The 21,967-nt window shown below is 44.3% G+C and overlaps 1 protein-coding gene across 6 annotated transcripts; it reads left to right on the top strand.

Annotated features, from left to right (window-relative positions):
- Positions 1-1,777: 1,777 nt before the first annotated feature.
- CNR1 (cannabinoid receptor 1) lies at positions 1,778-21,053 on the top strand. 6 transcript variants are annotated; one of them, XM_068937723.1, is made up of 3 exons: positions 3,305-3,530; positions 3,721-3,758; positions 15,853-21,053. In XM_068937723.1, the coding sequence occupies exon 3, from the start codon at positions 15,920-15,922 to the stop codon at positions 17,339-17,341; it is 1,422 nt and encodes a 473-aa protein (XP_068793824.1). In that variant the 5' UTR covers positions 3,305-3,530; positions 3,721-3,758; positions 15,853-15,919; the 3' UTR covers positions 17,342-21,053. The 6 variants fall into 6 exon arrangements, with proteins under 6 accessions (XP_068793827.1, XP_068793825.1, XP_068793824.1 ...); XM_068937726.1 differs by lacking the exons at positions 3,305-3,530; positions 3,721-3,758 and adding an exon at positions 1,778-1,885; XM_068937724.1 differs by lacking the exons at positions 3,305-3,530; positions 3,721-3,758 and adding an exon at positions 2,664-2,809.
- Positions 21,054-21,967: the final 914 nt, after the last annotated feature.

The raw sequence follows: 21,967 nt of genomic DNA, 5'->3' as shown, positions 1-21,967 counted from the left end.
AACAGAAACATGTGATTCAGCTTTTCAAATTTTGTATTATTTTGTAATATATAATAATATAAAATGAAATATTTTGAAACCAAAACTCATTTTGAAAGAAGAAATTGAAACATTTAGCTTGGAAATGTCAAAACGAGATGTTCCCACACTGTTGGAACATCCCTTTGCCACTTACTCTTTTTTAAATGACATTTTCAGTGAAACCGACACAAGTTTGCAAAGCATTTTGATTTTGACGGGGTAGCATTTTCCAATGGAAAGCTGTTCTTTCAGCGGTTTTCCAACCAGCTCCACTAGGAACAGGTGTGACAAGATCACAACAACCCTCCCTTTGCCAAATTGGTAAATTAAAAGGAAGATGCTGGGTAAATGGCTGAGAAGTGCAGGACTTGAGGGGGTCACAGGATGCCCCACTGTGCAGAAGGTTGAGAACGTGGCGCTTAAATCACCTCTGGCTACCAATAAATATATCTCATCTCCTGTACCACTGCTACACTAGTGGGCTGAACTGGCAGTAGCAACTGCGGGGGATTTTAGGGGGAAAAAATCCGTAGTGTGTGGGCATGGCTACATATTCCAACACTGCAATTTCCCTCTCTACTATCCGAGTTTAGAAGTGACAGAAAGAAGGATTACCCTGCTTTTGGAGTAAATCCCAGTTCAGGATGGGGATCTTTAACAAGCCATGAATATGCAGGTGGAATGAGCAGCAAGTAACACACGCACTTGAATTCTCTCTGCGGGCTGATTTCAGTCTGGTGATGTCCACCGGATGTGACTTGCCTTTGCAGAGGAGATGTGTCCCTCTGTGCATGTGGAGGAGAAGCATAACCTAATAAGCTCACATTTAAAGCAAAAGTACAAACTCCTTTCAGAGAAAAAGAATCAAATACAAATTCTTAATCCTCTGAGGAGGAAAAGTCAGTACTTTCTGAAATGTAAAGCCAAAGAGAAATCTGCTCTGATTTACTGCAGTGTTAAATAAAGTTCTTTTTACACACCAGCACTTTTGAATTACCAAACAGACTGACTTACACCGGAAACTTGAGTTGGGCACAAATGAGTTAGCCTTTCTTCTTTCTCATTTTTCTCACAGGAATGCCACTCGCAAATATTTCCTTTCTTGTTCATTTAATGGTTATCATCAGAAAGAGCTAGCGGGAGGCGGGGTGTGTGTGTGTGGGGGGGGGGGGAACAGTAATTATGGTCTAGCAGGCTTGGTGTGGGGCTAGGTGCCAGGAAATACTAGCCTGACAGTGGCTCTGACCATGGCCAGCTCCATGGTCCTCTGCAGACGCACAGGCCCACCGAGGAAAGCACCCTTGTTTTTTTGTGCCTCAGGTCTGGGAGGTCCAGTCTGGGAAACCCTGGAGGGAAAAATTCGCTTTCAGAGGGCAGGCAAATCTCAGGTTGGGCATCCCCCAAAATGTAGCCACCCAGAAGCTTGAGTCCTCGCTTGTGAAGAGTCGAGTGGAGCCCCTCTGCCTCTGCTTCCTTCCCTGCCGCAGGAGGAAAAATATTCTGTTGTATTACCTGCAAAATATTCTGTTTTGTTCTGTTTTATTATTTATTTCTGTTTTATTACCTGCAACTGGTAGAGGCGGTAGGTGGACCAGCGAACGTCTTTAGACACTATGTCAAGTGATAAAGATTTATCACGTTACTGTGTTAATACACGTGAAGACAACTACAAATTTACGACACTGCAGGGACAGAAGCGTACCGAGCAAAGCCAGCTGGACCTTCGGCTGCTTAAGAACCGGCTTTCCAACACATCCCAGCTTTCCAGTTTTGCCTCGTCCTCCTGAAGCCTCTGGAGCCATTTCCGCCCTGAGACATGAGGGATTCCTTAGCATCTCTTGCCTACCGCCGTGACGGCTGCGGTGTAAGCAGAAGAACACCACAGGAACCACCGCCCGCCCGAGGGACAGCGAGGCGAGGGGACGCCGGGGGGGGGGGAGGGACACGGGGAAATAAAGGCGCATCAAACTCGCGCAGCCGGGAAGCGGCGGGCCGCGAGAAGGGGGCTCGCTCCCGAGAGGCACGAAGTACCCCCCCACACACACACACACCCCCCGCAACACCCCAAAGCGCGGCGCAGGGCGGGCTCCCCCCGCGGCCCCGTCCACCCGCGGGCCAGGCGCTGCCACGCACGCGGGTCCCCGCGCCCTGCCCGCGCCCGCGCCCGCCCAGCAGCGCCAGGCGCGGAGCCCCGCCGCGTTGCTAGGCGGCGGCGGCGCGCCCGCGGGACCGGCCGGTGGCCGTGGCGGTCCGGGGCGGCGGCGGGGGGGGGGGTTGTGGGCAGCGCGGCGGCGCCACCGCATCCCCACGCGGGGCCAAGTTTGGCGGCGGCGGCCTGGCCGGGGCGCTGCCCGCGCCGTGCGGCGCCGCTGCCAGGCCAGGACAAGACAAAAGGCACCGCTGACACGTGATGGGAGCCGGGTGCATAAATGGGACCGGCGAGGGACGAAATGCGGCGGCGGGGGGAGGGGGGGTGGCGGTGGCCTCGCGGGTTGCCCGTCCGCGCCGCGGCGGAGGCGGCCCGGGGTGGGGAAGGGGCGGGGAGGGGGGTGGGGGGGGGGAGACGGCACATGAGCGCCGCCAGCGCGGGCGGCCGGAGAGCGGAGAGGAGGTGCCGAGCGGAGAGAAGGGGCGGCGGGGGGAGGCGAGGCAGCGCCCACCTCCGCCTGCCCCTCGCCGGCGCCTGCCTCCTCGGCGGTTCGCGGTGCCGGGGCGGCGCTCCCGCTCCCTGCCGCGGGGGTCGGCGCGGCCGGAGCAAGCGGCGGACGCGGCCGGTGCCGTGCGGAGGGTAAGCACGGCCCGTGGGGCGGCGGCGGCGGGGGAGGGCTTTTCCCCGCGGCCGGTGCTTGGAAGGGGGAAGGTGAGGCGGCCGCCGGGCGCTCTCCGTCCCCCCCCTCCCCGCCCCACGCTGCAAAGTTTGTTGGCGGCGTGTGCGCGGGGGACGGCGGGTGGCACCGGCCGCCCCGACGGCGGGTGGCACAGCCCGCAGCGGCGGGTCTCCGCTGTGTGCTTCCCCGGCCCGCCGGGCACGCGGGGTCCCTGCGGGAGGGCTTCGCCCGCTCCGCGCCGCTTGCCGGCGGGCGGCGCGGGGGCGCGTGGGGAGGGAAGGCTGCGCGGAACCGGCGCCGCGTGTCCGCCGCGCGGCTGTGGCCGGCGCCCGCCGCCCAGGTGCGGCCGAGGGGGCGGCTTCGCCCTCGGTGCGCGGCCGCTCTTCGGCGTGCGGAGCCCGCAGCCGCCCGGCCTCCCCCTTCCTTCCCCCGCCGGGGGCTGGGTCTGCCATCGAGGGCTTCTTCTGTCAGCCTGAGCCGGCGGCGGGTGGCTGGCCGTACGGCGGGTGGCGTTCATGCCCGTGTCCCTCTGCACTTTTCTTCCTCCCCAAACTCAGCTGTCGAGACGGGGCACCGAAAGGAAAGGCGGCGTGCGATTGTTTGGCGGCGGTGATGCTGCCGTCAAGAGATGCCACTTAGGCGCCCGGCGTCTTCAGTATATCCCAGCAGGGTTGTTGGCTGGTTGGTTGGTTTTGTTTTTTGTCTGAAATTCCCAGGTCTGGGGGGGGGGGCAGGAGAGGTGGGGAAGGCAGAAAAAGAGTGAGTCTTTAAACTTCCTGCGGTGTTTGTCGTGTGAAATCTTCAGAGGTTGAGAAATAATTCCGAGTAGCCGAATGGGTTTATTTTAAACGGACATCTTTTTGTTTCAAAGACGTCTGCTAATCTCCATTGAGAACACCCCTGGATGAGGTACGTACCAGACCTTTGGTAGATGACAGCTCTTTACTGTGATTTCAGTTTGATATGAGTAAAATGGTGTCAGAAGATGAAGTCTGTAGTTTTCCTCTTTTTCCTAAAATTATCCCGAGTGTTGTTTTCTGTCTGACAGTAGATGAACGTACTAACTGTTTCAACGTATGCTTTCTTCTTCCAGAAGAAAAAGGGGCATATATAGCGTAGAGCTGGAGAGCAAAATACTCCTTTTTGGGTATTTGCAAGTTTTTTTAAAAAATGTAGTGCGGTGTTTTTAGCCTGTTAAAGGTGTAGTAATGTTTCTTTTCTCCTTAGATGTATCATCTCGTTTTCATTGTTATTGTTCACCTTTTCTTAAAGGAATATAGCATGCTCTGCTGGGGGTGGCTTTGCTGTTCATATGCATGGAGATCATGCAGAGGACCACAGTGCTGTTTAAGATAATATGTAATGGTAATATGTGCAACATTGTAAAAATTAGTTGACAGTACTTAATTCTTTTCAGATTACACCTACTATCAGCTGCTAGCATAGGTCTTCCCTTCTCAAGAAAGAAAAAAGAACCCCTCTGACCGTAACTGGAATATTTATTGTGCAGAAAGAGTTTATTAAATTATCTATAAAAGAAATGCATATAACATCTTTAAATAGTTTAAAAGATGAATGTGTAATTCCTGATTTCCTTGAGGTTAAAATTAGTTTTGTAGCAACCAGGACAAAACAAAAATAATGTTGTTATTATACATTGGTCTTTGGAATGAGAGGCAGAACTATTTGTATAAAAACATTGTAAAATGGAATTGATAAAAGCAGTAATTATTTGTTGGAGCCAGCAGACATCTCTTGCCTTGGGGGAGGAGAGGGCAAAAAAAAGTTGGCTAGGTAAAGAAATCGATCATTTGCTATGACTTTACCTCATCAACCATTCAATGACACCTAAAAGCACAGAAATTAAATAAAATTACCTACAAAATTCACGGTAAAAGTGAAGCCAGGTTATACTATTGCGAGGATGAGGTGGTAGGTGCCTGTGATCGTGGCTGTTGTTCTCTGGTGAATTATGTTAGCTCAGTTGCATAAAGGACCCTATTAAGGACTTTCATACTCTGCTGGAGGAATGGCACGGCTTAGCCAATGCAAGTCTTTCTTTCCCTTTCTGTGTTCACAGGTTTCTGATTGGGCAACAGAAGTTTAGAAATGGCATAACTAACTTTTTAATCGTTTCTGACTTTCGTCCTTTTTGTCTCTGTAATGTGGCCATCCCAAAATGCTTGCAAAGCGTGATTCTGCTGAGAATTTTGGTGCTGAAAGTGTTACACTCTAGAGAGGGAGAGCTTGGGTGGCTTTCCTTTCTATTGAATAGAGGTAGGTGAGGAGTGTAAAAGCCCAGGGAGAACCCAAGCCAGTATATTCACTTAGCATTGCCTGAGAATTTTACAAATACATTGTCATTACTGATTCTACAGCTCTATTTCCTGCACTGTCTTCCCCACACCTAGTTTCTCCACTTCCACACATTTTAAGAGAAATTACTTCTCAGGTGGAAACTTTGTGCCCTCTCTCAGTCAGATCTTGGCATCTGCAGAATTCATTACTGTCCACAGTGACTTCTCTTCATTTCTTTGCATATGTCTGTATTGGCTTTATCTGATTCTCCTCATGAAACAGTAAATGATTTTAGATAGGTTTTGCTGCAATTTTCCAGATAGTTTAGGCTATATAAAATGATGAATGTTCTACGGAATCACTCATCAACCATTTAAGTGAGAATCTGGAGATTTTCCTCTACTGTAGCAGCAAATTTACACAGTCTGCTGCTGATTTAAAATATGTACTGCAGGCGACCCTAACACTGGGATTTGGCCAAGTTCAAAGCAGCTGTGCAGATGGACACAGAAGACAGAAGGCAGAGGGAAATAGACCCTTTTAATCATAACAAGGCTGCTCTTGTTTTCCTATCTATAGTGGAAATGCATGCCAGCCCCTTGTACTTAAAAGCAAGCTTGCAAATGTGCCAGAATAGGCAGTGACAGCATTTGTTATTAATGCAAAGTTAAAATGTGACAACCTGTCTTCTCAGTATTGCTCTTTATGTCTCCATTTCTAGACTGACACCGAACTGGTGCAGAAAGTACACATCTAATTGCAGTTAGTGGGTAAGAATTTTCCCCCAGACCTCAAGCTTGTTCAGAGTACGTGGCTTTGTTGATGATCATTGAAACCAGCAGTGACCTGTCCTTTTGAAATGGTTGTAATGACTTATAAATCAATTTCTCATTAGAAAGAACTTTTTTTTTTTTTTTCCTGAAGGTGCCATTGTTACCCATGAAAAATGATTTGGTTTGCAACATAAGGTTGGACCACGTTTTATTATGACGTTTGTGCCTCATGCAGGGCATTATGAATATGCACAGAGCAAGCCCAGTTCTGCCTCTCTTGAGTGGGAACATCCTTTTTTTGATCAAGCTACCCACATTCAGATTGCAGATAAAATAGATGTTTCACTTTTGCGTTAGTAAATAAAATGCCATTCGTTATACTTATGCCAGACTGTTAATGAAGCTGGATGCTTTATACATTCTGAATTTTGTCTTCCATCTGTAGATCAGGGCCAGGTGTCATCAAATTTTACCTGATCCTATGTTAACCTGTTTTACAGCAGTTGTATATGCTTCTTAAGAAAATCATGTTTACTCTCTAAAAAGTACTGAACAGAGGCAGTTGATTAGGGAATACTGTAAATTCTATTTCAGCCCTAGCTGGAATAATTTTCATACTTGCATTTTAGGAAACCTTTCAAAGTTTGTTCTTAGGGTTTTTTAGGGCTTAGCCCCTTCCCACGTCTCCTTTTTGCTAAAAATGTGAAATCTCCTTGCTGCTCTGAAGAATCATTATATTTAGCCAATCCTGCTTCTGTTTAACACAATGCAGGACTGGAGTTCAGAGTAGGAAAATTATGTAAAATAGGTTTGGAATGTGTGTGCATGTATATATATATGTGTGTATGTATATATGTATGCATGTGTATGTATATATAATTTTTTTATAGGAGCTCAGTGATAGATATATTCATTTTAGATTCTTCAGATGCTTTAGATTCTTTTAGATTCTTCCTTCTCAGGAAGGCTGTGGGGGGGGGAATTTAAAATGATATTCTCCAGTTATCTTGCCTGTATTTTTCGTACCTACACTTTTAGCTTGTCTGCTTATCCTTTGGCAGCAGAATTTGAGTTTACGCATGACAAATACTATTGCAGCATTTGTGACACTTTGCAGAGTTGTTCCTGTAGGCAGTGTATGTTTTCATGTGTGTGTATTTCTATCTGTAAGTTTATGCATATATTTTATATATATATATATACACACACACATATATATGTATGTATATATATGTATATAAAATAAAAAGTCATAATTAATCCCTCAATATCTTTTAACTGTTTCTCCAAATATAACATGATATGGGTTGGAGTCTTTCCGCATTTTGTTGTCCTGTCTACTTTGATATCATATTCTACTGTAATTCCTTCTCTCTTTTCTCCTTTTCTCTCCCTCTCTCCTTTTTTTAAAAAAGAAAAGCATCTGCATGTTTCAAAGACATGCACCATTGCCAAGCAATCTGGTGTAATGGCTTAATATGCTGGCAAATAATTTCACAAGTTGTTTGTGTGTGTGAAGGCAGTATATTTGAATATCATTATATTCCGAGTGTAGCTAGGAAGAGCGTTATCTGAGCTTATTTAAATTTTGTGAAAGGCCAGACAGCTCCAGAAATGAAAGAATGCTTTACATTTTTTAATTGGAGTGCCTATTTTCATCCCTCACTAATGCTGATGGTATGGGACATCGTGTTGACCAAAAGTCTTTCTATCCTTGCTTCTGAGGACTGACGATATTTGGTCATCTGATAATTTTCAGAGTAGACTCATGAGAACCAAAGTAGAAGGAATATTGTTTTGCAATGTGCTGCTGGCCTTCTGCGCACTAACTTTCTTCGTTATCCATAAATGCCTCTTGCCTTTTTCCTTGTGTGCGTTGCATCCGTTTTATGGGTCATTCAGTGCCTCCATCTGAGCACTCTGTCTACCTTTTCACCTCTGAGGTACGTATCCTGTACTTCATTTTTCTTAATCCGTCTGATTTTATTAATATCTCCCACCAGATCGCTCAACTGCTCTGTTCTGTCTTGGCTGTCCCCGCTCAGTCCCACGTGTCAATACGTGCCCTTTTCTGTGTCCTGACACAACATGGCTTCTCCACGCCCTTTGCATCTTCCTTCACCTCTTGAATACGGGTCAGAAACGGGCTTTCAGAAGAGCAAGTCATTGCCCGTAGAGCAATGAGGTTTACGCTTGTGTTGAGATGAGATCTGAAAATCCTTGAGCATGGGGATGCGTCTCTGAAGCTCCCGCAGTGCAGAAGGGGTGGGAAGTCTTCTCCCGTGAGAATTTTCTCCTTCACCCGTTCGCCTTTCCCCAAGTGGATCACAAAGGCTCTTCTTCTCTTTCCCTGAAGTCTTCCTCCCCTGCTTCCGAGAAGCACCTTCCCCTTGTGTCTTCGGCTCCTACTTTTTCCTGTTTTGTTCCTGTCTCCCTTGGAGGTGTCCTGTTCACTGCATGTGGCCACTAGTTATCTTTCCTCCCTCTTTCTAATCCCATTTCCACTAATCACTTAGCCTACATTAGCTTTGCGTTCAGCACCTCGTTACTACCTAGCAAAGGCTCTGCTTAAAACTTGTTTCTGCGCACAGTTTCTTTTGGTGGGGGGGAGACATGCACTCTACGCAGTTTATTAAGAGTTCTCTGTGGGGGGCATGATGTTTTTACTGTCATTCGGTCTCTAGTCTTTTGCTCTTTTAATAAAGTTCAGTAATATTTTCTACTGTGACAAATTCATGTCCTTTTTTGTTCTGCTCTGGACATTACATGGAAGCTGTTTTCTTGGAGTGGTTATCACTTTCCTTTTGCTAATTAATGTGTTTGTCCCTCAGTTTCCGTGCTCTAGACATTACATACTTCTGGGGACTGTTAGCGTTTAGCATTCAGTAGCGTCTGGGTCTTTTCTGTCTTTTCTGTCCTACTTTGCTCTTCCAAATTACTTTTGTCTCTTCAACTACACTTTCTGTGTTAGGCTGCTGTCTCTTCTGGTTACATCCAGGAGATTCAGTGCTCAGTCCCCATCGCTTTTGCACCTTACTGGGCTTCTCTGTCTCTGCATTTAAAATTTATGTCAATTCTACTCAGCAGTACTAAGTGTCTGCACCTTTTCACATTAGGGAATGGTTGACAAAGATGCAGAAAACAAAGTGATTTTTGTTGGAACATTGAAATTCAATATAAATCCCTGGGTTGAAAATAAAAAAAAGATTGGGTTCAAAACTGATCAGCTTAATGAGTTACCTTCTGTTTTCCTTACATGTGAATACCATAAAATTGTATCAAGCTGGTTTTCTTACTATTTGTTTCATTTTAGTGAGAAATGGGTCCCTGAATTGGAGCTGATTTTAAGCAAATTCCAGGTCACTCTTGCTCCACACTGATTCCTTTTCATCGGAGCCTTTCCCGCTTCAGCAAGCCTCTGAATTGTATCCCAGAACTCTGTCTTTAAATGAAATTAGGATGCATAAGATAATTTGTGAAAGATCTTAAAATCCCATGTTTGTACCCTATTTTTGTTGTTTTAAGATAGCAGTCCCTGCATCCCCTCATTTCCCGCAAAAGACAGGCAGGTTGGGTAGCTCTAGTTTCCCATCTCCATGAGCGTGATGGTCTCTTTTGCTTGTTTGTGACTTCAGTACTTTTTCTTGTCTAGAACTCAGAAGGAAATGTGTTTGCAGGGGGCTGTATTTCAAAAGCGGAGATTTCAGAACTGGAAATCAAGTGTTAACTCAAGATCTTTGGAGGATTTTCACGGGCAGGGGTAGCTCTCCCCACTCTTTCCCCTGCAGCTGAGCAATTCTGGTGTTTTTCTGGATGTGGAAGACAAAAAAATTCTAATCTTCGGTTTGCTTAATTCAGGGAAAGGGCTGCAACCTAAGCCTGTCACGTCCTAGGTGTGCTCCCTAGCTACTGGAATATAAATTGGGGCCTTTCTTTCTGGATATGTAATTATTGAAACAACAGTGAGCCATTCAAACAGTTAGAGACGTGCAGCAGAATAGAGACTGCCAGCACGCTCACCTGGGTCGTGGGAGAACAAAGTTCAGGTCCTTTGCCTGCATCGAACGGAGCAGGGACATCAGCCTTGTTTTCAAACCTCTCTGTGCCTGGAAGCGTGGATATGCTGCTAGAGGTAAGGCACAGCCTCTTGTTCTTCCTGCCTGCACGTCCCACCTGTGTTAAAACTAGTGCACACATCTCGCTAACAGAACTTTGGAAGGAGGAGGTAATGTTATTTCATTTAAGAACCCTATCAATCACTGATCAGTGCTGCCCCCTCCCGTTTTTTTCTTTTTTTCTTGCTGTTCAGATTGTCAGCTGCTGGATGCTGGGGGAGGGTGTCACGTAGGGGCACTTTGTCCCCAAATTAGAACAATCCAGCCTCCATCCTGGTAGTGTACAATTAGTACGCTAATTAAACATAACTAACCATGTAGCTGTGGTTTCTTACTAATTAAGAGGCAGCCTGCGATAGTTGCCAGCGCGTTACATAAGAGTAAAACTTGGTTCAGTGTTGCCATGCCCTAGTTTACCCCACAGCTAATTGTGGCTTGCTGTAACAAGAAGATACCATCCCTGATACACACTTGTCCTAGCTTCAGTGCTCCTTCCTGATTCCTCACTCAGAGAAAATTCCCGCTGAAGCGAATAGAAGTTTTCCTGAATTAGGAGCGACAGGATATTTGCCATTTATAGCCTAAAGGTTGCACAGGATTGGAGATGCAGTAGTAAAACAATAAATAAGAGAGGGGTAACATTGTTTTCACATTTTCTTCTACTTTTTTTTCTTGTTTCTTGTTAGTGAGTCCTAAAGTACCGTTTCTCAGACTCTGCATTTCCTCCTCTAGGGCTTGGAAACCTTGTTCTGTTCTCAAAGTAGTATTGTTCATCGCCATATGGGATAAGACAATTATTAGCCATATAAATTTTCATTTTATAGGACAGTTCTAATTCCCTGAGGCCAACACTTACTATAGTAGATCTCATTTCTTTCACCCTTTTCCAGTTGACTACATATGATTATAAATTACTGCTGTTCCCTCTGTGGCAGCACTTTATGGACCCAGCTTGGTTGGAGTCCCAGTGTGCTGAGCACTGTGCAAACTTCCTAGAAGATCTAGCCCTTCTCTGAAGGACGTACAAGCCTGAGTTGACAAGCCTTATGACAGGTGTAAGTAAGGAGATTTCATTTACATATTTTTGTGCATTCATAAACTACATTTCAGTTATGCCTACTTGTCCTTTAACCTGTTCTTAATTAGCTGTGGATATCATAGAAGAAATGTATAAACACGGAGATCAAAATATTTTCTAAAATAGAAACTAGGAAGGTTTGATTGTGGATTTCCCTTTATTGTTTTGATTCCTTTTCTTTCCACATCAACAATTTTGCAGTTATCAGTCGCATCATTGTACTGCTCATAATTACTTTCTGAGGAAGAACGTCAAATATTCACTGTTTCTATTCAGAGTATAAAGACTGCTCTATCAATCATCCTATTTTGAAAAATATAGTACATTCAGCCCTATTTAGATAGCTATAACAACTTTCCAGCTCTCCCTCTCCCCCAGAATAGTAGGAGAAGATAGTCATGTTCTTGTTCTCTGAGTAAACTGGTCCTGGGGACCAACTAAAAATCTGGGGGAGGTATAATTCTCCCTGTTGCCTGTGATGAATTACTCGCCTTTCACATATTATCTATGTTACGTTTTATCTAAGAGGTCTCTCTGTTCTGATAGCAAGCCAGGGCTTCTTAATAGGCTATATATAACCACACAGTGGAGGGCAGTAGTAAGATTTACTTACCCTTCACTAGTTCTTTTGCTTTGAGGGCTAACACCTGCAATGCTTTGAGTATCTTCAACTCTCAGCAGGTGTTTACCCCCTGATATGTTTGAACCCCAGTAAAGCAGGCTGGAAAAATAGGCTGGACAAAGTTAAATCTTTGCCTCTGAAAGACTGCTGACCAACGTGTTTGTAAAAGCCACTCCATCTAGTGGCAGTCACTTTGTACAGCCAGTCTGGCAGTGCCGATCAAAAGCCACAAGTTTCTGGAAAAAGTGGTGCCATCTAAAATAGCATACAACTGTGGGTTTTTGTTTTTATTCTTGAAGATAAAAGGAAAGATGCTTGAAATGTGTGTCTGTTGTTTAATCCTTATCCATAGTTAAAATTCACTGCTAAGGTGAATTGCTGCATGCAGTCATGTAATTGCGCTAGGAATTTTGAGTGCTGGCATCAGTGCTGACCTTTTAGTCAATGTTTCTGTTCTTTTTAAAGCCATTTTAAAATATGTGAGGTTGCCGAGCTCATTTAAGGAAGGGAGCAAGCTAAGAGCTGCGGAGACTCAAAGCCTCCGTTCAGAGAGCAGCTCCAGACAGCACAGGAAGACTCTCCCGCGCTGCCCTTTAGCGTGTCGCCATGCTGTCCCAGAGGGACCTTTGCTGCAGTGCAGAGCCATCACCTGGTAGTCTCCAAGGATGAGAGATTTATGCGGGGGACCCTTGCCGCCTAGAGGGGCTGGAGAAGAAGCAGCTGCAGGGTGTGCCACTTACCACGTATCGGTGGCTTTTGGGCAGTCACGATTTGGGTTGCACCGAAAGAGCAGAGAGATTTGGGTTGCACTGTGAAGAGCAGTGTCAGCACACTGCATCTTGCCGGTCACGTGTGGCATCCGCTTCCCGTGGCAGTCGCAGGCCTCTGCTCAGGTGTCCAGCCGCAATGTTCAGCCAGGCCAGCTGGGACCCCAAGTGCAGTAACCCTGACAAATGCCTGGCATCAAAGGAGAAGACTGGGAATGGTGACTGGTGTTTCTGAATCTCCAATCAGCTTTTCAGACGATGTCAAATCATGGCGCACCTCAGACTGTAACCTGGCACCATCTGATAAATCGTCCAGCCAGAAGTCCAGTCTTGTTTTCACTAGTCAGCCTTGAAAAAGCTTGGTGATCAGTTCAGCGCAGTTCAGTATTGTAGTTTACACTGGGGCAAGCTAATATCTAAGTTAAGCTAAACTAAATTCCAGTAAAGTACGGTTTCAGATTGTGCGAATAGCTGTTTTACTGCAACTTTAATAAAAATCAACTGCTACTTGAATAGGTGCATGCACACATGCTGCTAGAGATTTCCAATTATGATATTCCCAGCAGCAAACAAAAACAAAATTAATGTCAGCTGCATCCCCCAAAGCCTAAACTACACCACTAATGAACTCCCAAGTACTCTCAAAGAAAACTCTCTTTGCAGAGACAATAAGGTGGAAATTACTGTAATAATCTCAATGTAAAAATACAGAGGAAAGAAACCATTGAAATTCAGAGTGAGCGTTGCCTCTCCTGATCCCATTAACGATGTTGTTAGCATAGCATATGCACACATATTGTCACATAACTCACTGACACCTTTAAAAGAGCACACAGGAGTTTGTGTTCTTTCATTTGTATTTCAAACACAGATAGAGGTTGAATCACGGTTTGCACCTTATTACGAGAAAGTATATACTTAACATGACTCCAGCAGGGACTATCTACCTCATAACAATTTGTTTGTCTCTCTAGCAGAAGTGCTCAGTTGCATACGCTTTTTGAAGCTTTACTCAAACATAATCTTCTCTACATGGGGCTGCAGCTTTAATCATTGAAATGGTTGTCTTTTTTCTGTCAGAAGTAAGCTGGAGTAACAGAGCATACCACAGCCATCTTTACGCGTTCATAGAACTCCTTGATTTTTTTTTTTTGTGGTTTTCCAATGAATAGAACGTTCTTCAGTCCTCTTTTTAAACTAGTGTTACTGTGCCAAGTTTAAATTTGCCAGATTTCACCCCAAAGCAGACTTGTCAGTTGTTAGCAGGGTCATTTTTGCAACATGTAGAATCTGCAAAATCTCCTAGGAACAGCTGTAAAGCACCTTCTGGAAGAAGAGGGCCTATCGTTTCGGTTTAGTGCCGTTCATTTTCACTGTGCACTTCTGTGACATTTCCCTTCCTCTCTGCTCAAACCCTCAAAATTAACTTCCTTAATGTGGTTTAAGATGGTCTGTCTGTTTCATAATTATTTTGCTGCTTTGCTGAGCAAAGGGGCCTGCAAAAGTTGACTCAGCGAGTGTCTGTGCTGTGTATTAGACTATCCTGATAAGTGTTGTTTTTACTGCTCCTTGTTTGCGCCACTGAAGTTGCAGTGTTTTCTGGAGGTCTGGGTTCATGCACTTCCTTTAATGCTCACTGTCCGGGCCTGCTGAATCAAATGGAAATCTTTGTATTAGTGAACTATGCAAAAAGTCTTGAGCGTCCAGATGCCAAGTATAAGTGCAGTAAAAACATCTCACTAGCCAAATGATCTCTACTTCGTTTTGGAAATGCTAATGTTTTCATCTATTTTTAGATATTTGTATTGTTGAGAAGAGGAAGCCTTTTCTTCTTTCTTTCGTTTTTAAAGGAAAAACTGAGATATGTTACTTACTGTGCAAGTCTCCTCTTTAGGAGTAGAGGTGATCAGTACTCTGGATTTTGGCTGCTGGTATCTCATGGCCTTTCCGGCCATTTATCGTCAACTGAATGAAGCGCACAGGTTTAGTCAGTATGAGACTATACATGGTATCGGTGATTTCTTGGGTGTTTCAAACAATTTCCTCCATTCTAAATGCATGAAGAAGCCTTTAGTATTACTGTTGCTGATGTAATTGTCTAAAAGTCCCATAGCAGATGCAGAAGTGCTGTAGCACACAGAAGCAATAATTCTGTCTCTTCTTTACATTAAGACCGCTCTATGCCACTCTGGCCATGGAAAGGCACCTTAAAGCAGATGTTCAATGCATATTCAAGGCATGTTATCTTGGCAAACTATTATATAGGAGAACAGTATAAGCAGAGCTGTAGGACCTCTTTCATGTCAATGCATGTAAGATGCTCAGACGCTGATGAGCGTGTTCTCCCAAGAGCAGCCCCATCAGGACTTAAGTCCTGCACAGGTCATCACCTGTGAGTGAAGGCTGCACAAGGTGGGACTCAGAGAGCTATGACTACCTGGGGTCCCTCTCTTGGGCTTCCGATTTCTAAGGGACAGAATCTGTTTGACGGTGTCCCCAGTGGGAAGAGTTACATTTCCATGCATCTCACATAAGCAGTGGCTCCTAGTCCTTTTTGCCTGGATTTTTGACTAGAGTTGCACTCCAGCTCAGATACCACTGTGCCCTGTTTTTCTGGGCAGGAGTGAACTGCCCTCACTGAGGCTTCTCATCGGAACAAAATGGGTCTCTGTCACACCCACAGATTTAGCAGTGCTATTCGCTTTTCCTGGAATTGTGGACAGAGCTGGGTAAAAAAACACCTCCCCCGTATAGTCCAAGCGTATAGTTGCCTTGGTTTGCTTAGCAGAAATAAGGAATAGAGTAATGGAACTTACAGGCATAAAGGGTGAACTGTGAAACTTAGAGTGCATGGCTCCTTCCCTGTTCTCTCTGTGTTGTTAGGATTTCAACATCCTTGATGCCTTTTGAAAGAGAAGCAATGAAGGTGATCATTCGGTTTAAGGCTATTCCTGCAGTGGCACTTGGTGTCTAAATGAAGCGAGCCCAAGGAATATTGGTCTACAAGGTACTTTGCAGTCAGAACCTAAGTTCAGATCTAGGGAAAAATATCTTTCTGGTGGAACAGCTTAAAACATTTTGAGGAAAAATGAAAACTACTTTCCTGCGGAATATGCCACTCTCTGCACCTTCAGCTTTTGAGCCACTTTCTAGTGAAATTCAGATTCTACCGAATTTCAGATGTTTTCGTTCTAAATGCTCCATTCATCCTCACTACTGCAGGTGGCAGTGGCTAGACCTGCACTGAATACAGGAGAAAGGTCAATTTTGTTTGACGCAGTTCAACTAAGTTGTTTGTGGAGTTTGTCTCCCTGTTTATCTTAATGAAGTTTGATCTTTTCCCCCTCTAGGATTTCCTCAGATGTATTTTTCCCTCCCCGAGTCTCTCTGAAACCAACGTAATACAAGACTGGGGTTATGAAGTCAATCCTAGATGGCCTCGCGGACACAACTTTCCGAACGATTACAACAGATCTCCTTTACGCGGGCTCCAACGATATCCAGTACGAAGACATGAAGGGTGACATGGCATCCAAGCTGGGATACTATCCCCAGAAATTCCCCCTCTCTTCCTTCAGGGGTGATCCTTTCCAAGAAAAAATGACTGCAGGAGATGATCCCCTGTTGAGCATTATTCCATCTGATCAGATCAATATCACAGAGTTTTACAACAAGTCCTTGTCCACCTTCAAGGATAATGAGGAGAATATACAGTGTGGGGAGAACTTCATGGATATGGAGTGTTTTATGATCCTGAACCCCAGCCAGCAGCTGGCTATTGCAGTTCTGTCCCTCACCCTGGGCACCTTCACTGTCCTGGAGAACTTCCTAGTCCTGTGTGTCATCCTCCACTCCCGAAGCCTCCGGTGTCGACCCTCCTACCACTTCATCGGCAGCCTGGCTGTGGCCGACCTCCTGGGCAGCGTGATTTTTGTCTACAGTTTTGTTGATTTCCATGTTTTCCACCGGAAGGACAGCCCTAATGTCTTCTTGTTCAAACTGGGTGGAGTTACAGCCTCGTTCACTGCCTCAGTAGGTAGCCTTTTCCTCACGGCAATAGACCGGTACATATCTATACACAGGCCACTAGCTTACAAAAGGATTGTTACCCGACCAAAGGCTGTCGTAGCATTCTGTGTGATGTGGACCATCGCTATTGTAATAGCTGTTCTTCCTCTGCTCGGCTGGAACTGCAAAAAGCTCAATTCTGTTTGTTCAGACATATTCCCCCTCATCGATGAGACGTACCTGATGTTCTGGATTGGGGTCACCAGCGTACTCTTGCTGTTCATTGTGTATGCCTACATGTACATACTGTGGAAGGCTCACAGTCATGCTGTTCGAATGATTCAGCGTGGCACTCAGAAAAGCATAATCATTCAGACTACGGAGGATGGGAAAGTACAGATCACTAGGCCTGATCAAACTCGTATGGACATCAGGTTAGCCAAAACCTTGGTCCTTATTCTAGTCGTTTTAATCATATGCTGGGGCCCTCTCCTCGCCATAATGGTGTATGATGTCTTTGGGAAAATGAACAAGCTCATCAAGACTGTCTTTGCGTTCTGTAGCATGCTCTGTTTGCTGAATTCGACAGTGAATCCCATCATCTACGCTCTGAGGAGCAAGGACTTGCGACATGCTTTCCGGAGCATGTTCCCCACCTGCGAAGGAACTGCACAGCCTCTCGATAACAGCATGGAGTCTGACTGCCAGCACAAGCATGCCAACAACGCAGGTAATGTCCACAGGGCTGCAGAGAGCTGCATTAAGAGCACAGTTAAGATTGCCAAAGTTACCATGTCTGTCTCCACAGACACAACTGCTGAAGCATTGTAAGTCAGAGACTTCTCAGCATTGTGCGAAAAGGAAATAGTTAAAAAAAAAAAAAAATCAACAACGACAGAGAAAACCAAACCCGTGGCTTAATGTGTTTGTACCCTCCTGTAATACTTTTTTGGTTTGTCATTGTAAACTAAGCAATGATTGTGTTCAGAGCATTACTGTCAGGCAGTTCTTCAAGTTTTACAATTAGGAGTTCAAATGAAATTCTCAAAAGTTATTTCTCAAAAGTATTTACTGAATAATAATAAGTTTTGTGAAGGAGTACAGCGAAAATATCAAATTAGCAAAAGTTTCTTTGGGGGATGTGAAGAAAAATTGTGAAACCTAATTGAAAACGAATGCATCCTAAAACGATACCATCAAATAAGAAAAAGCGGTGTAATCATGCTGTCCATTTCAATGTGAAATGTATTTCATGTCTGTAAGTAATAGGAGTTTTTTATTTTTTTTCCCAAAAGCGGCAGTGCTGAGTTTTAGAGGTTTTGTAAAATGTGTTGTGTCCTGTGAACTGTATGCTGTTTTATTATGTGTTATTGATATTTGTCTGATTAAACAAAGTGATAAGGTAGACTTATGTGGAAGTAATGTGAAACGTGGTATGTAAACCCCATTGAAAACACTTACTGTATTTGAAGAATTCCTATGAGTTATTTTGGAAATTTTACACTTTTAGTGGTCTTCTGTGGACTTAGAGGAGAGACTTTGTGTTCTTCTACTAAAATTATTTCCCTGTTACCTTTTACTTTCACATGCTTATGAGAATAACAGCAACAAGGGAATAGAGAAGGAATATAAGAGAGGAATGCACTGGTTCAGACTTTTAAATACCACTGCGTTTATACAGAAGGACGCTCACTGTTGTACAGACTCTTGCCCTTCTCTGGGGCCTTGTGTGAATATGAACGCTGAAAAGAGAAGGTCCTGGAAATTGGCTCCTTTAATGGGCAACTGTTTTTAGTCCCATGCTGGTGCTGGACCTCTGAAGGCAGCATGTATCAGACGCAATGTGTCATGCTGTCACTGTGCAGTTGATGTATACTTGAAGTGTGTTGCATTCCTGTATCCCAGGTTTAAGCAGACTCAGAGCCTGAGATGCCAAACTCCAGTCTTCACTAAAAGAGGAGGAAGTATTGTCAGACATTTTCTTATTGTGTGAGCGTGTATATAAATAAATATCTATGTGCGTGCGTGTGTGTGTGTGTAAGTAAGTATACTCATAAGTGTGAGTCGTTGTAGCATAACTAAGATAGGACACTATGACCAAATGTAAACTGTATTTCTTGTTGCACGCTTTGCACACGAATTCTGTTTCTAAAATTGAGTTCTTCCAACTGATTAATGATGAAAATACCATATTAAGAACATACAGATCCACACCGAGATGCATCCCTGTGTGAGAGAAAGTAGCCTTTTAGTTATACTCGAGAATAAGGTGGAGCAGGAGGCAGAGCATGGCATGAGCCAGCCCTGACAACTGAAAACGGGTATCGAAGGTGTTACTGAAAACTGAGAACACCAGAAATAAATGGTAATTTATTTTAAGTTCTTCAGTATTTAAATCTTACTGCTTGAAATGAGGTGAGTCTCACTGTTGGGTAGGATACAGTTGACAAAGTTTGACACCATCAGCTTCAAGGCAAAGAAGGAGAAATTATTGAATGAAAATTGCAGCTTTGTTCCATGATGGGACTGCTTTTACCATCTAGGACTTTGACGAAGAGCATGTTATTGAGAAGTCTTTGGGGCATGGATATTCTGTAATTCCATCCTAAATCAGAGGTACTGGACCTTATTCTCTGCTGCCTTGCATTCTGGACCATTTCCTGATCCTTTTTCTGGCTGATTTCTGCCAAAATCGCTGTTAAGCCAGCTTAGCTGCTGCCTGACGCTTCCCGCAAGCCGGGTGACTCCCTTTTTGGCACGGGTCTAATGGAACCTAATCTGTGCTGTCCTGTAGCCCTTTCTTGTGGGGGTTACTTAGAGAAAGGGAGTATGGCTGCAGCCCTGGGGGGGTTCCTGGATGCCTTGACATCCCCGTGGCATTTCTGATATCTAAATGCGAGTCACAGCAGCCAGTAGCACAAAAGGCCAAGCTTCTTTTTGGTCAGCGGCTGTGCACTGGCCTAAGTGACACCAGGGCAGTGGAGGTTCAGGATCAGTGAGCAAAGACTCGGTGTAGCATGGCACGTGTTAAAGATCTCATCAGGCAAGGTGCTGAGCAACAGCTGAAAGGCACGGGGGCGTTTTCCTCCTCCACCTTGCTCCCCCTACAGTTTGCCTTGGAGGCAGGGCAGAGCATGGTGCCCTTGAGGGCGGTCAGCCAAGAGTGGTGAATTGCAGAGGGTTCCCAGAGGACGTGCGAGTCCTCCTTCTCAAAGAGCTTTCTCCTATCTAGATGTAGTTCATCCTAAAGCAGTCCTCGGGGCCGGGGGGAAGTTTGCTTGAAACGTAAAGGTATTTTAAGAGCCATTTTTGAAACTGTCTTCTTGTGAACTAAATGCAAATATCGTGGACTTCTGTTGTGCATTCAAGTTCTAAATTTTACATAATAAATCATGGGACAATGGGGCTGTCTTGGCACTTTACTTGGTGCTTACTGATATAATAAGAAATAGCATCCTGTGAAACATTGCTGTCTGTCATCACTATCTTCACTGCATAATGAGGTTTTCTAACGCTCTGGGAACGGTGTCGGTTCACTTAGAACCATTTATTAAAGAGGTGGCAACAACTTCCCTACAAGTTGCGCGCTAAATAGAACTGCTCCGTCATTAGAAAATCTGTTGCCGTTCCAAGATTAGCTGTTCTTAAACTTCTGCTTTAGGTATTCCTAGTTTGTGATTGTCTACCTTCACTTAGCGATAGCACAGCCAAATTATACTATCATCTGCCACAACCACCCATACCGTCATCAGACAAATAACTATAGTTCCAGTTATGTATACTTACCAACTTCAGGTGTTGTGTATCTATAAAGAAGACCGTCTGTGTCACATGCCTGCAGAGTTAAGATTCTCGACAGTCTAATTGTATATTTGTATAATATAATCTCCTCGATGCTGTGCAATCACTATCCACGTTTTCTTGCACTGGCCTTTTGACGAAAATGTTAGTGTGTCTATTGTGAGATAGACAGCGCATTTTACCTGCTGTTATTGGGCTGAATGTATGTAAATAAGTGAAAAATAAAAAAGTCATCTGTACAAGCAGTGGCCTAAAAAGTCTGTAATTGTAGTCTAGGACAATTGTTGAAGTTGCTGTGACATCTCAGATACTACCTTTGAATAAAATGTTTACAGGGTCTCTTGGGATGCTGTTTCACAGAGAAAGGAAAATCTTTCCTTGTGATAATATGAGGTAAAGAAATTGGATTACCTGAGCTTTTTATTTCCAGTGTTTCAAAGTGGAGAACATAACTCTTTATTGTCTGTAAATCTAACATTATTACTTCCTCTTAGAAGAATATTGTATCATTAGATGTTTGTTTGAGCTGGTAACATCCTTGCGACTGCTGCAATATCTTTCGTTAGCAACCTGTATAATAGTTTGTACACAAGTACTGTTCAGATTGTCATTAAAAATAGCTTTGACCATTTACCTACCAGTAGCAGAATAGTATTTCTGTAAGGTTTCCAGTGTATTACTACCACATCATATTTTATTTCTATAATGTAATTAAACTGTTATTTATTCAAGGAAAAAAAAAGTATTCCTCTACTTTTTTTGTCTTCCAAATTTTGAGACGACTGAGGAAGCCACGTGATGATGCTGCCTCATGCCACAATCTGGCGCTCTACGTTTTGTTTATAAGTTTGTCTGTCAGATTCTGAAACAACTGCTTAAACAACTTGACAACAGGTTGTCAAGCCTTGTGGGTTTTAATTGCACGTTGATATCTTTGAAGGAGGAGGTAGATTATGTATTTTATGTTTGTGTATTCACTACTATGGAGACAAGAGAGAAATGACATAGTTAAAATTGAATCGCCTGTTCCATTATGTGGGCAATTTCCCCTTTCCTCTGTATTAGCCGAAACGCAATACATCTCTTTTGCCTTCATCAGATGCATATGATGTTTGCACAAAGATGTCACATTAAGAAAAACCCATATACGACAGAAAAGCAAAACACAAAAGAGCAAAAGAAAAGAATGCAAACTAGAACAGTGCTGCCAATAGCAACAAAAAACTAAATTATTTATTGGTAAATGTACTATAGGATGTGAGACAAACACAAAGTTAGTCTAGATTTGTCCACTGCCACTAGGGACAGAGGCCCAGGCATGCGTGGGGCTTGATGCAGTGGTCTAACTGGGACGCACAAAAGCTGTCTGAGGAGAATGCACCTCAGCCACGTGTTGTCTATGGCCCACACTAAAGGGCTCCCATCTCTGCTCGTCCACAGCTGAAAAGAAGGGTTGAAAAATCACTTCTAACCTCCTTGTGGTCCACAATGCCTGATCTAAAGCCCCCTCAGTGACAAAGAGAAATTCCTGCTTGTTTCAAAGGATCAATTCTCCATATTAATTAATCTTAGATTCAAATTACTCGGGCAATTTTCCTGCTCCGCATCTGTGGTTTCAAAACTGTTGAAGTCCTTCAGGGATGAAAGCAGCATGTC

Source organism: Struthio camelus, chromosome 3, assembly GCF_040807025.1.
Source record: "Struthio camelus isolate bStrCam1 chromosome 3, bStrCam1.hap1, whole genome shotgun sequence".
Taxonomy (NCBI): Eukaryota; Metazoa; Chordata; class Aves; order Struthioniformes; family Struthionidae; genus Struthio; species Struthio camelus.
Note: the sequence above shows the minus strand (reverse complement) of the source record. Positions and strands in the feature narration are given on the sequence as shown.